General features: G+C 39.5%; 1 protein-coding gene across 1 annotated transcript; it reads right to left on the bottom strand.

The window, feature by feature from the left end:
- Window positions 1-12758, bottom strand: LOC149821073 (putative transcription elongation factor SPT5 homolog 1). The gene is made up of 22 exons (XM_089983492.1): window positions 12335-12758; window positions 7434-7666; window positions 7193-7348; window positions 6957-7118; window positions 6796-6879; window positions 6614-6688; window positions 6159-6512; window positions 5924-6079; window positions 5726-5823; window positions 5594-5642; window positions 5360-5512; window positions 5120-5263; window positions 4910-5018; window positions 4538-4699; window positions 4421-4469; window positions 4247-4341; window positions 3148-3226; window positions 2002-2062; window positions 1793-1907; window positions 1554-1697; window positions 1314-1411; window positions 1-539 (listed from the first exon to the last, which is right to left on the bottom strand). Exons 1-22 carry the CDS (start codon window positions 12636-12638, stop codon window positions 294-296), a joined length of 3126 nt encoding a protein of 1041 aa, XP_089839618.1. The 5' UTR covers window positions 12639-12758; the 3' UTR covers window positions 1-293.
- Window positions 12759-13323: the final 565 nt, after the last annotated feature.

The raw sequence follows: 13323 nt of genomic DNA, 5'->3' as shown, positions 1-13323 counted from the left end.
TCCAAAGAAACCAAAATGTTATTTTGCACAATTAAGTATACAAACCCACCTTCCTTGGAGGTGAATTACTTAGCAAATTCATGCAACAAACAACTAAAATACAGACATCCAGACCAAACAAAATATCACATAGCTGCATCTTCCGAGCTCCCCACCTCATTTTTTTGTGTACTCTGCCCCTAAAGTATGCTCTTCCTAAATTGAATTGCAGTTTCATGCAATAACCCTATGATGGAATGGTGGCTATATACATGAGAAAGAGAGAGAGCTAAATAACATGAGCATACTGTTTATTACTGTGGTGCCAACTTGGCAAGAATAATCATATCCAATATCTTAATATCAAGCGTGTCATCCACTTTTACAATACCGTCCGTGCCATCAATACCTATGAGCTTTCCAGTGATTCCACGCTGTGAGCCGCTCATTATCTTGATCTTATCATTCTTCTTTGGCACAACAATCTCTAGATCCGTTGGATGAGCAGTTACCACCTCTCTGTTACCCAATGTCCCCAGAGCAACTTTGCAAGATCCATCCTGCAAGAAATACGAGGAAAATGCAAGTTGGTGCATAGCAAGAACTGATTTGCTTGTGGTCTGAAGACTATGACACAGTTCATAACATTGTTGGTCAAGAGAAAAAAAAAAGTGCCCATCAAGATTCAAGACACTTATTTGCCATGATTCTGATCCCAGAGCATTATGTTAAGATGGCCAAGAATGTAAGAGACTTTAATGGTTGGGTAACATCCACGGGCTGTATATGGACAAAGATCTCACATCTCACCACTAGTTTGTGTAGAAGTAGGGGTGGCAATCGGGTCGGGGTGGCAATCGGGTCGGGTTGGCGGGTCGGGTTGGCATGTCAGCATACCTCAACCCGAACCCGACCCGTTTATTAAACGGGTCGGCTGTGGCAAACACGAACCCGACCTGTTTAATAAACGGGTAACCCGACACGACCCGCCAACCCATTTAATAAATGGGTTGGGTCGGGTAAACGGGTTTTCAGGTTCGCGGGTCAGGTTGGCGGGTCGGGTTGACAGATCGGGTTGGCGGGTCGGGTTGACGGGTTGGGTTGGCGGTCGGGTTGACGGGTTGGCGGTCGGGTTGACGGGTTGGCGGGTCGGGTTGGCGGGTTGGCATACCCCCAACCCGAACCTGACCTGTTTAATAAACGGGTTACACGGGTCGACCCGTTTATTAAACGGGTTGGCTTAAGCCCAACCCGAACCCGCCTAAGAGGCGGGTTGGCGGGTCGTGTCAGAAATTGCCACCCCTATGTAGAAGTTCCTTTTCTAATATACATACCATGAGCACCTCCCTCACGACTCCAATTTGAGGGTCTTCTCCAGATCTTCGAACGGTTACCAGTATGTCAGGCAAAAACCACTGCCCTTCTTCTCCACCTGTCGGAATGAATATCTTTGAGTTAAAAGGCAACAAATATTGAAACCAATTCAAAACATTATTTCCACTAAAAATACAACACTGGTCAGAAAAGATCAGAAGTCATCGAACGTTTAAGCAAATGCATGAGAGAGAGAAAACCTATTGCAGGAGACATAATATCCAAACCAACATTCCCAGGTGTCATTGGCTGTCCACCAGGAGTGCCAGGAAGATACGCTGCAGAGCTGGGTGTCATTGGCTGCCCACCAGGGGTTGATGGCAAGTATGGGCTAGGTGCATTTGCTGAACGTCAATGTTTCAATAGGTTAGTCTGGCTTTACTATAAGGAAACAAAAGATCGAGAGATTGCAGCTTGCTCTAGGTAGACAAATACTAACCATAAGCAGAACTGCTTTCTCTTGGTGTCCCAGAGTCAGCGAAATTAGCAGCAGGAGTAGGTGCCCAGCCTGAACCAGGAGTAGGCGCTTCATATGGTCGTACAGGAGTTCCTGGCTGAGAACAAGTGAAAAAAAAATCAGGATAAAAAATTATCAAAAAAATATTATCAGCATATTGGCTAGTTTTATGAATGAAATGTTCATCAGACCTGACACCGAGGGCTAGCAGCACCTCCCCAAGATCCGGGGTTTCCATCTTCAAAATTGTCCCTGTTTGATTATATTTTAATGTCTAATTAGTCTATTATAATGTGCTCCAAAAGATACTAAAATGGAAAATCAAGAAAATATCATATCATGAACATGAAGGCAAAAAGTTCTCAGCAATACAATATAAGATCAACCAATACCTACAACCAAATAAAAAGGAGGCCTCAACCTCCAAAAAAGAAAAACCATGTGTCACATTTGATGATAAAAGAATGGAACGATGGTCACAACCCAGTTAATGCAGTTGATTCACCAGCAACAATGAACCATGATTCATAGAAAAAAAATAACAATTTATTACATAATAGTCTTACTAAATAAAAGAAAAAGTAAGACAGAAAAGAGAGACAAAAATTTGTACAATTTTTACACAGCTTATCACACAAATAGTCATCGCAAGGACCTAGTGATGATTAAACAGTATGCAAAGCATCTCAAAAAGTGGGGCATATTAGGGTGATTTTCAAAGGTTGGGTTATTAAGGTGACTCATTGTTTTCATTGCAGCTGACCACTCTATGATTATGAGGTCGAAATTTTCAGTTTACCAGGCTTGCCATGCTTCTATCAACATCAGTCGATAGCCATGACCACATCCGACCACATCAGATTCAGATTTGGATGGGAAATGGTATTAAGAAATCAAGATTTTCATATGCAATCAGATCCGGATATCCATCAGGTTTGGTAGTAAATCCCCAACCCAAATCTGAATCCAACTAGTAACCTGGACTTAGTTTTACTGAATCTGACTAGGACTAATTCAAGTCCGACTTGGTCAGATCGGACACAAATCACCCCTAGTGTGTTTGGGCAACATCCACCACAACCAAAGACATATGGGTTAAAAAATATTTTGATTCAAGATTGAATTGCAGTGTACTGCAATTTTACAACACAATGTATATAACTGCATCTAGTATTATTATTTCCCCAGTAAGTACCATTACCAATGTTTAGAGGTAGGCACCTTGAATACTCTAGCATAATACATTGAACAATTACCAAAAAAAAGTTGTACACATACACACATTTTGAGAGAAAGCTTTATTCAAGTAAATGACATCTGCAACAAAGACACACTACCTTGCAGGACTCATTGGTGCATAAGGGTTCCAAGCACGGTCACGCATAGGCGTTCTCATGCCATCATGTATGGGTGTTGCTGTGAAGTCATAAAGGAGACACAAATTAGAAAATATACATTATTGTGGGTGCATAACAAAAGGCAGGTAACTGTAGACTAAAAATACTCAAGTTGTGAAGAAGATTGATACGAAAAAACACTCATTAAAATAGGAAAATGCAAAACAATAACTTACAAATGAAAAAATTAGGATCCAAAGGAAGCTTTTTTTCAAGTGTCAACTAGACTAAATCATATCACAAAAATTTCATGGGAACATGGGGATTAAAATACATGAATTGCAAGCTTCAAGCCACAATAATCCTTTATAACTGAAACTAGAAGGTCTTAAGTTCAGTGTAGTAAGCATTGATCAAGAAATCAAGGCTTAATAGTAAAGAAACCTCCAAAAAACCAAATTTTCCCATAAAAAAAATCAAACTAATCAAACAATGATAAACAAAAAGAGAAAAAGAACTATGTTCCAGTCTTGGGACCATATCATAGAAGAGGCATCTTATGTTTAATTCATTGTTTACATAGGGTTGGGCATCAACCGCAATCTAACAAGCCTGCACGCGCTTATCAACAAACAACTGCACACTCAAAACCTAGACCCTTCCAATAAACAATCTTGTTACGCTAGCTCTGGGAATGCAGCTTCATTGAATGGGCTAGGCCAACAAGACATTATCATGTCACTTCTACGCCCAATCAAATTCAAACCAAGCCTGTTGCAACTTGCAAGGCATCAAACCTGGGTCGAGCTCCATATCCTGAGAGCTAAAAGGCCGAAATGGGTCCATATCACACCAATCTAAGCATAGCCCAGTGTTCACACCCACATCTTTATCAACCAAAAAGACAATTTAATGCATCAAGTGCCACTAGTAATACACATGCGATTATGGTAACCCACCACACATCAAGCTGAAGACATGCAATAAGAATTACATATTCAACATAAGGCATGTAATGTAGATAAGAACAACAGAAAGGTTAGAAAAATAACAATCTCCAACAGGCAACACTTAGATCAGGAACTTTTGTAGAATGTACCTCCAGGATCTCGCAATGGGGTCATAGTTGGATGCATTGGAGTTCGTGAAGGATGCATGGGTGTCTCACTACCCAATCCATAACGATGTCCGTCACTGATGAGCACAGAAAATGTCTGTAAATAAGATCCAGTTGACAACCAGGAATGGCAGTTAAGGAGAATAAGTGGCTTACCGATACGGTGTTGCAACAACCACAGTATCAGAAATCTGATCACGGTCAACTGCACATTTACATGGAATGATTACACAAATGCATTACTTGTCTGAAGAACAAAACATAGGCACTTACCCGAAACAACTTTCATTACAGATTCCAGTTCAACTCGCACAGAAGTTCCATGAACATCTTTAACACGTCCACGGTATCCTTTATAGGGACCTTTGTGGATCTTGATGGTAGTACCTACTAAAGAATCAGGTCTCCCTCTCTCGCCTCTGTTTCTTCCACCAACTGCATGAAACTTGCAGGATGTTATTCTTCTTGAACTTAAAAGATACTTAATAAAGAGAGAAGAAAGTGATAGCTATCGATGGTGGGCAGAAGAGGGAAGGGATAAGCCTCAAGACAAAACAAAAAAGATAGAGAAAGAACCCATAGCTGCAACAACCCATCCATATATCAAATCTTTAACAAGATTCAAAAGGTCAAAAAACAACATACAATCTGCAGAAGGTCCTCTTGGTGGTCCTCTTGGTGGTCTCCTCGGTGACTGCAGGATGTTGGGAGCAGCCCTCAGACTATTAAATCTGCTGACTAGATGATCTTTACCCTGTAATTAGAAGTACGACAATGAAGCAAAATCATTAATGATAAGAAATGGAGCTAGGCCATAAATAATCAGAAACTATAATGTCTAAAGAAGAAATTTACATTCATATCATTGCTTCCACGTGATCCACCAACAAGAACACATGACTGGGATTTAACACAAATATAACCAGCATTTTCAAGGTGATGGCGGTCGTGTATAAAAAGGATTCCTTTATATATATGTTCAACTGGACCTTGCTTTCCCTGAAAGAAAAATGAAAAAGGTATATGCTCAGAAAGTTTGTGGTAAAAGTATCCTAAGCATATTTGGCTACAAAAAGAAAATGCAGATTTGCCTACATGACATGGACCATCACAAATCCTAACAACATCCTTCGGAGACACTATGTTCATAGCCTTATCCTGGGCATTCAATCTCTTCTCAACCTTATCTTTTATTTCCCTTAACCGAACAAGAACAACTTCAGCCCGGTCTGGAATTCCCTTGAGAACCTGAGAGAAAATGTATACAATTGTTGTTGTTCCACAGTTACAGATCAATGACAAAATCAAGTTATTCTTAGCAGCTCTTACATGAAAAGCTTCACTTTCTACACGTATAATCACACCAAAGTTCTGGTTGCTGCAAATAAAATAGCATTGTCCCATAAACATCAATGGCAAAATCATAGTCACACTGCACCCAGAAAGGTAGTGATAACTTACTCCAGGACCACAAGATCATGCAGCTCATAGTTTCCAAGTTTAATGAGACCAGAAGTTACTTCTGAGCTTGCCACAACATGATCCGCAAAGACTTTTATCTGGGAAACATGAAACATAAGGACTGTAAGAGTGAAAATCTAAGATTTAATAAAAAATTTAGGATCGACCAACTCTGAAACAAATATGGCAACCACTTACATCCTCCTTTGTGGTGTCTGATATGATGATAACATTATGTCCTTCAGTTTTAATTACCATACCAGTAGCCCCTTCATGGGCACCAGTCACCACTTTTACATGATCACCAGGCTCAAAATACTTGCAGAGCTCTCTCTCCTTTAGGCATAATGTTTCCTACACGATGCACACATCAAGATTATGCAAATCTCTTAGCATGGAATTCTTTCATTCAGGAGAAGGAAAAAAAGGTTACCAGCAATCCTGTTATATTCGCTCTTATATGGACATTATCTTCCTCTACTTTTTCAACCCGTCCCTTCAAATTTATTAGATCTCCTTGAACAACAACAACTGCATCACCCTTCACAAAATGTCCTTTCTTTCTGTTTGCAAATAAGCTAGACAAGCTAGCCATATCTCCATTTGCATCATCTCCAGATTTTCCAAATTTCTCCAGCTCACCCAAAGTTGGCTGGCTAATCTGAGAACTAATTGACTTAACTGACACAGTTTTGTAAAGAAAACCATCCTTAATCATATTACCGTCAACCGTGTCAAAATGGGATGCAGTAACTGGATCCCATTTGCGTTCAACAGGAAAATGCATCTCCCTGAAAGTGTAGAAGAGATAGGATAAATCAGATACATCTTTGTAATAACTAATAACCAAGTACATTGTTCATAAAATATATAGATCACTGCATGAACTTGCCTAATCTCACGCATGTAGATATGACGTGGAGGTGGGACGAATGTTTTTTTCTTTCCAACATCCTTGCCTTCCTGAAACAATAAAGGTATGACTTCTAGTTCTAGATAGAATTGCAAAGAAAAATGGAATAAAACATACTGACAATTCCACAAGTTTACAATCAAGATAAAGAAATTACCAGTTTGTTGGCTAAAGCCTGTAAATCGATCCTAGGTATAAGCTTAACAGTAACTCTCTGACGTACATTATCCACATCCACAACCTAAAAGAAACGGTAGGAGGTGAGACAAGATAAGCTAGAAATAAAATTGAAGTCATAAGAACTGAATGAATGTGCACCTTCGCCAGGTCTCCTTTGTAGGTCCCAAGCTTAACACGGACCCATTTATCCTTACAAAGCTCAACAGATTTACTTTCAACAGAAAGTACATCAGTCATTTCTTTGATTGGAACGAGCATCACTTTTGCAGAGGCATATATGTTCCGAAGACCTTTGATTGCCTGAGTTAAATAGGAAGAATTATGTATATTGAAACATGCATGTGAAGGAATAAGCATTAGTGGCAAACACATACTTCTTTTACATGGGCTTCTCTATCTGCTTCAACATAAATGTAGTTTTTAAGATGATCCAAAGCGATCACTGATCTTATCTGCAACTCAGTTCCTTGAGATTGTAAATCAAGATATTTTTGCATAAGGCAAACAGCTACCTCTCGTTCACGACCAATCTGAGATACATCAGAAAAGAACATGAGTGTGGCATTTCAAAAGCAAAAGAACATTTTACAGACATGAGATGAAAAAGAACCATACAACGCATTTGACCATCCACAACTTTGGATCCTTTACTGATGGTAAAAGAGCCTGCTGTTCAACGTCAGTGGTTTCCTCATCATATTCAGGTTGAGCAGAACGCCCATACTTCTCCTGAATTAATCTTTCAAGATCTTCAACATCATGTTCATCCTCCCTTGGTAAAAAAGGGCGACGGTGCACTCCCCTTGCTTCTTCTTCAGGCAAGTCAGTTCCCACATCATTTATAAAATCTGCATATCAACAGTCAACCTGTCAGCACACACATAATAGAAGGGATATAAAAAGCAGTAATGCTCGAGAACGTTATTCAAGGTCCATAACCGTAAAACTAAAAGGCCAATACCACCAACTGCAATCTATGTTCCAACTGATTCAATCAAATAGAGACCACCTCAAGCTGTGCAAGAGAACAAAATATAAACGTGTACAACATTTCAAGCAATAGTACAGTGATAAGCAGTTCCAGATGCAAAGCACACGATGAGGAAAGTTAAGGAGTTCTAGCTCGCCAAATCAAAAGCTTTTCCTGTATCCACTTACAAAATGAAGGGATACCTTTCACATCCAGTGGAACAGATTGCTTCACTAATAACAATACCACATTGCCAGATTCCTCTTCCAGAAAATAAAAGCTTGTTGGTTGAGAAAATGATTGAAAGGAGCATTCACTTGATCATCTTTATTGAAGACATGGTTGAAATCTCGAAAGCACTCCCAAAGAGGGAAACTGTGTGGAATAGGATGAACTCCACCATATGAAATTTCTCTGGACCCAAATAGATTGGCTGAATTCTTCAGATAACACCAATTCACATAATTGTCTCTTAATATCCACCAAATCCTCATGCCATAACTCCAAAAATGGCTTGCAGAAACTCGCTCCGAAATTGTTTGGGCCCAAGGCATTTTGTCCAGCCAAACTTTGCCAACAAGAGATTTAGGTGAGAGTGAGACCTTTAGGACTTAGAGATCTGATGGAAGTGAAAATTGGATATGTCACACCACTCAATAGCACTGCACTAAATATTCTATGGAATGAGTTACTGTCTATGTCACATGCACACTTCATAACTTGTGTCAACATGACATGACACTAGACATGCCACGATGCTTCATGGACATAGTCAACCCTATGTGAGACATGATCAACATCGTCTCGCTTTTCTGTTTTATGATCCCGATCCCTTCTTTTTGTTACTTGTGTATGTTTTTCATTTAAAAATTTTCATTGATTACATGCATTTTGATTTTCAACTTGGATTTATTAAAAAAAAATTAATCATGACCCAGAATTATTGTTCAAGCATTTGTCCTAAGATGTTATTCATCCTTTATTGTTTTAGATTGGGAAATTATGATGTACACAATCACACATAACACACCCGCATACACATGTAAGTATATGTACATATACAGTTCTGTCCCCTTTACATGCTGTGATGTGAAGAACATCACTCATTGTCCACCACTCTAATCAGTTAGATTGAAAAAACATGAGAATCCATAGGTTTATGAGTAGAAATGAATGTCAGTTTTCAAAATAGCTTCTGCATAAAGGTGCCCATGGACAAGTTATTTGTCATTCTCAAGACAAAGGCACCACTTAGATTTGATAAGAGCAAGGCAAGAACCAGAATTATAAATGCACTGCAAGTGAGTGGCCACATGTACAAATAACTAAGATACAAAAATGTTCACAGATTATGTACTGATAGTAGTGTATATAATGCAGTCCTCTTCCTCCCCTTCTTGACTTAGCTGAATGAGTGCAAAAATTATACTTGGGGAAAACTGAAGACGCAAGGCTTTACCAAAGCTTGTCATTTGTTCATCTAAGGGTTGTAACAGTGTTGTGAAAAGTGTTGAGGCGTAGTGAGGCGCTCCGCCAAAATCTGAGGCGAGGCGTAAAGCGTAAGCCTCAAATTTTTTTTTTTAAAAACTTAAAAAAACTATAAAAAATATCTAAAATTATAAATAAATAAAAAATGCTTTATTGATGAAGCAACAACTAACAAGAAATAAAAAATCTCAAATAAATACTGGAAAAATATGAGATTAACATGTAAAAGTAACATTAATGCAACAACTTGATCTACGTAAGTATCTAAGAAATCAAAATTCTCTCACAACATGAGATCTTATTTATGTTGTTTTTCAAACATTAGAAACCAAAATTCTCTTCAATTAAATTGATCTCTTGCCGCATTTGCAGGAAAAAAAACAGAGCTAAAAAAACATCCAAAGAATAGCATCTATAGTAGAGAAAGCATGGGACTCTTCTGTGTTCAATCCAATTTCAACAAGCTGATGAAAAACCGAAGCATAAGTGTTATCAAAATCTAGATAAAAGAAAATTTACAGTTCTATAGAATCATTCTCATGGAGTTGAATCATTCAACAACAAAGGAAAAAGACCCAAATACTCAAATGTGTATCAACAACTTAAAACACTCTATCAAATATGCAGCAATCACAATTGCATCAATTATTTAGATGAAAATAACATGTATACATCTATGAAGCATCTAAAGGCTGTGGTTTTGATATATTTATGTATATCTAATAAGTGAAAATCAATATTAAAAGTATATCATGTCATTAGTATTGTGTCTGCTGAATTTGCTAAAGAATCTAAATTATGTCTACAGACTCAACACAATACACATGCTCTATTTCTCCAACTTTTGTCATCATAATCTATCAGCTGCAGAACACCTTGGGGATAGCAAACTCGGCGAGTTTAGTCCCTAACTAAGATACTGTTTTTTAACTCAGTTAGGGACCAATCTGATCCAACTCGAGCAAGTCACGAGCTGACTCACCGAGTTTGCTAACCATGCTGCAAAGAGCTTGAATCAACTTTTATCTATTGAAATCTCGTTGAATCTATAAACAGCCTCCTCCTCCTCCTCCTCCTCCTCCTCCTCCTCCTCCTCCTCCTCCTCCTTCTTCTTATAGACGAGTGAGAGGTGGGAGACGAGCGAGAGGTGGGAGACAAGCGAGAGGTGGGAGAGAGCAGAGAGTGAGAGAAGGGAGAGACGAGAGGTGGGAGACAAGCAGGGAGGTGGGAGAGAGACTGAGAGACGAGATAATGAGGGACCCCGACTGAGTAACCCTATTTTTTGGTCAAATGGGGCCTTTGACCCCCATTTGACCAAAATAAGGTGAGGCACGTACGCCTCACCTTGAGGCGCACCTCGCCCTGAGGCGTGCGCCTCAGGGCTTTTGTGCCTTATGTCTGCGCCTCAAGGCACAAAGCCCTTTGCCTTGAGGTGAGGCGTGCTTTTTGCGCCTTGAAGCGCGCTTTTAATAACACTGGGTTGTAACTTGTAAGGAGGATAAATAGATTCAGGGCATGTATTGGTAGTTTCTATTCCAGTGTGTGGCATTGTGAACAGAATTCTGGATTCGTAAAGTTAAGGAAATTGTGCCAAGCTTTAGAGGAATTCAATCTGACCATATGAGCCATAGCTTGGAAAATGTTACCTGCATTTATGTTTGTATGGACGTTAGAATCAACTGAAAAGGAAATTTTATTTTGGAGCATGGAGAGTTGGAATAGGATCTTGCAAGATGGATTAAGAAAAGAACTTCAGCTTCTCCTGCCAATTAAATTGTGTTGGGAAATGAGAGTAGTGGGGAGACTAAGAATCTTGGGTTTTTGTGGTATCAAAATCAATGAATGGGGGATCAAGGAATGATTGAAATTAAAACAAAGATGTAGTGTCAGCTGGCCAATAGGTGGAGACCAATTTGCAAGTGTTTTTTTTTTCTTTCAAATGGCATTGGGTAGGGGGAGAAGCTTAGCTTGTAACATAATCATAGAGCAAACCTTTGTGGAGGGGTAAGACTGTTTTACTATCAATAACATATGTCACAAAGACACGAAGATGAGTATAAGCACAACAAAAACACGAATGGTATTTTATAGGGAAGATATCAAAGTAGTCCAGAATATTTGGACAGCTCAATTTGTGTGGTATCAAAGCATCCTATTCATTTGCAGGTAGACGATGGGTCAACTGTTGGCCTCTTATTTTTCAACGTGTGTATAATAAAGACTACAGAATAGTAGCAAATAAAATAATGATTCGAAACCAATGCAATCAGTCAAATCATGAACAACACAAGCAAGGCAGCTATGCTGGTTGTAGAATTTATCCTTATAGTGGGGCAGTGAGGAATTTAGTAGAAATAAGTGCATTATACTTAGAGAACACAAAAGAATTGCCCAAAAATGGAGGGGCAGATTGATGAACAAAGATCCACATATAGTCATATGTCAAAAATTCTATCGAAAACAGATAAACAGCTCTTCATCCAACGGTGATCTTTTGTTAACATCTAATCATAATAACGCAATTTTTAACACCTTCGCGCATGAGTGAATAATTCTCAAACATATGAGATCAAGCCAACACTGAACTCTCGTATCCGAGTGAAAACGAACTGACAATTGACCGTTAATTGTCCCAATTGAAGCCGTATCGCAGATTTGTAAAGGGGGAAACGAAAAAGACGTTTTTGGATCAAATAACCATTGAAATCTTCCAAACCAAACTTTAAAGTTGCAATATTAACGACTAGTGGTCAGAACACCCAAACTATCACCACCCAAATGCTTCAATCCGAATAATTGAACTCGTCAAGCATGCAAAGTAGCTTCTAAACGCAAGCCCTAGCCATAAAATCCCTCACACAGTTAGAGCCCCAAACCAATTCCTCATAAAAATTAGAAAGCCCGCATACTAAACGAAACCCTAGACCCCCCCACCCCACCCCACCCACCCCGACCAAACCGAGCTAACAAGGCAAACATCCCGCAACCTCCACAAAAGATCACCGAGAGATTAAGCATCAGCCCTAATTTCTAAGGTGGGGGAAGCTTTGAATCTTACCTTCCTCTCCTTCTTCCTCCTCCTCGTCGTCGTCGCTGGCGACGGCCGCGATGTCGTCGAAGAACTCTGATCCCGGGCGGCTCTTCCGCTTGCGCGGACGCTCGTCCTCCTCCTCCTCCTCATCGTCCTCCTCGGCCACGTCGTCGATGAATTCGGATCTCCGGTACTTCCTCTTACTCTTGCCGTTGTCCTCCTCCTCCAACTCCTCTGCTACCTCTTCTTCTTCCTCTTCCTCTTCCTCTTCCTCTTCCTCTTCCTCTTCCTCTTCCTCTTCCTCTTCGTCGTCGTCGTATCGCCTCGCCATCCTCTCACCGATGCCCTAGCACTCAACCGAGCGAAGTCAGAGGAGAGAGAGAGCGCGTCTTGTAAACAGGGGAGAGGGAGAGGAGAAACTCAGACAAACCGACGCAGACGAACAAACTTGCGGAACGCGTATGAACCGTTGGCTTTTATAGATCTGCAGTGGAGGATGCGGGCTTGATGTGGAGATTAACACAAGTAAACGCCAGAGATCAAAGGAGAGTAGGAGACCTTTTTAAGATTAAGTAGGTTGCCCGTGCCACAATTATCAAATTAATTATCCACAAAAAAAAAATATCACAAATAATTTACTTTTTGATAGAGCTGCTAAACCAGCTGAATGAGCCAAGCTTGAGGGTTTATTGGCCAGCTCTATGAGCCGATCACGAGCTGACTTGTTTTTATAAAAATATGTTTTTTTAATTTTTGTGCTCTAAAAAAATGTTATTTAAATTGTGATGATATATGTAATATAAAAAATATAATGAATAAAATATTTATAATATATATACAAAATATATAATTTGTAAAACGAGCCTACATGAGCCAAGCCGGACCGTGTTTCTCTTGTTCAGTTCTCCAACTAAGCCGAATAGTGAGCTGTTATGGTTTTTCAGCCTTACCTTTCATATTTGTTTACTCTTGTCTATGTTCTTATTACATGCTTGATATATTTTATACATTTTGAT

This window comes from Nuphar pumila, chromosome 12 (genome assembly GCF_984573655.1).
Source record: "Nuphar pumila chromosome 12, dmNupPumi1.hap1.1, whole genome shotgun sequence".
NCBI classification, from domain to species: Eukaryota; Viridiplantae; Streptophyta; class Magnoliopsida; order Nymphaeales; family Nymphaeaceae; genus Nuphar; species Nuphar pumila.
The sequence above is the reverse complement of the archived record's forward strand: the minus strand, read 5'-3'. Positions and strand labels throughout refer to the sequence as shown.

Excerpts from the sequence above, each read along its gene's own strand:
- LOC149821073 (XM_089983492.1), bottom strand. The coding sequence starts at position 12,638 with ATGGCGAGGCGATACGACGACGACGAAGAGGAAGAGGAAGAGGAAGAG. Across the intron at positions 5,824-5,923 it reads CAGACACCACAAAGGAGGAT|ATAAAAGTCTTTGCGGATCA; the intron begins GTAAGTGGTTGC and ends CATGTTTCCCAG. Across the intron at positions 4,342-4,420 it reads GTTGTTGCAACACCGTATCG|TGACGGACATCGTTATGGAT; the intron begins GTAAGCCACTTA and ends TGTGCTCATCAG.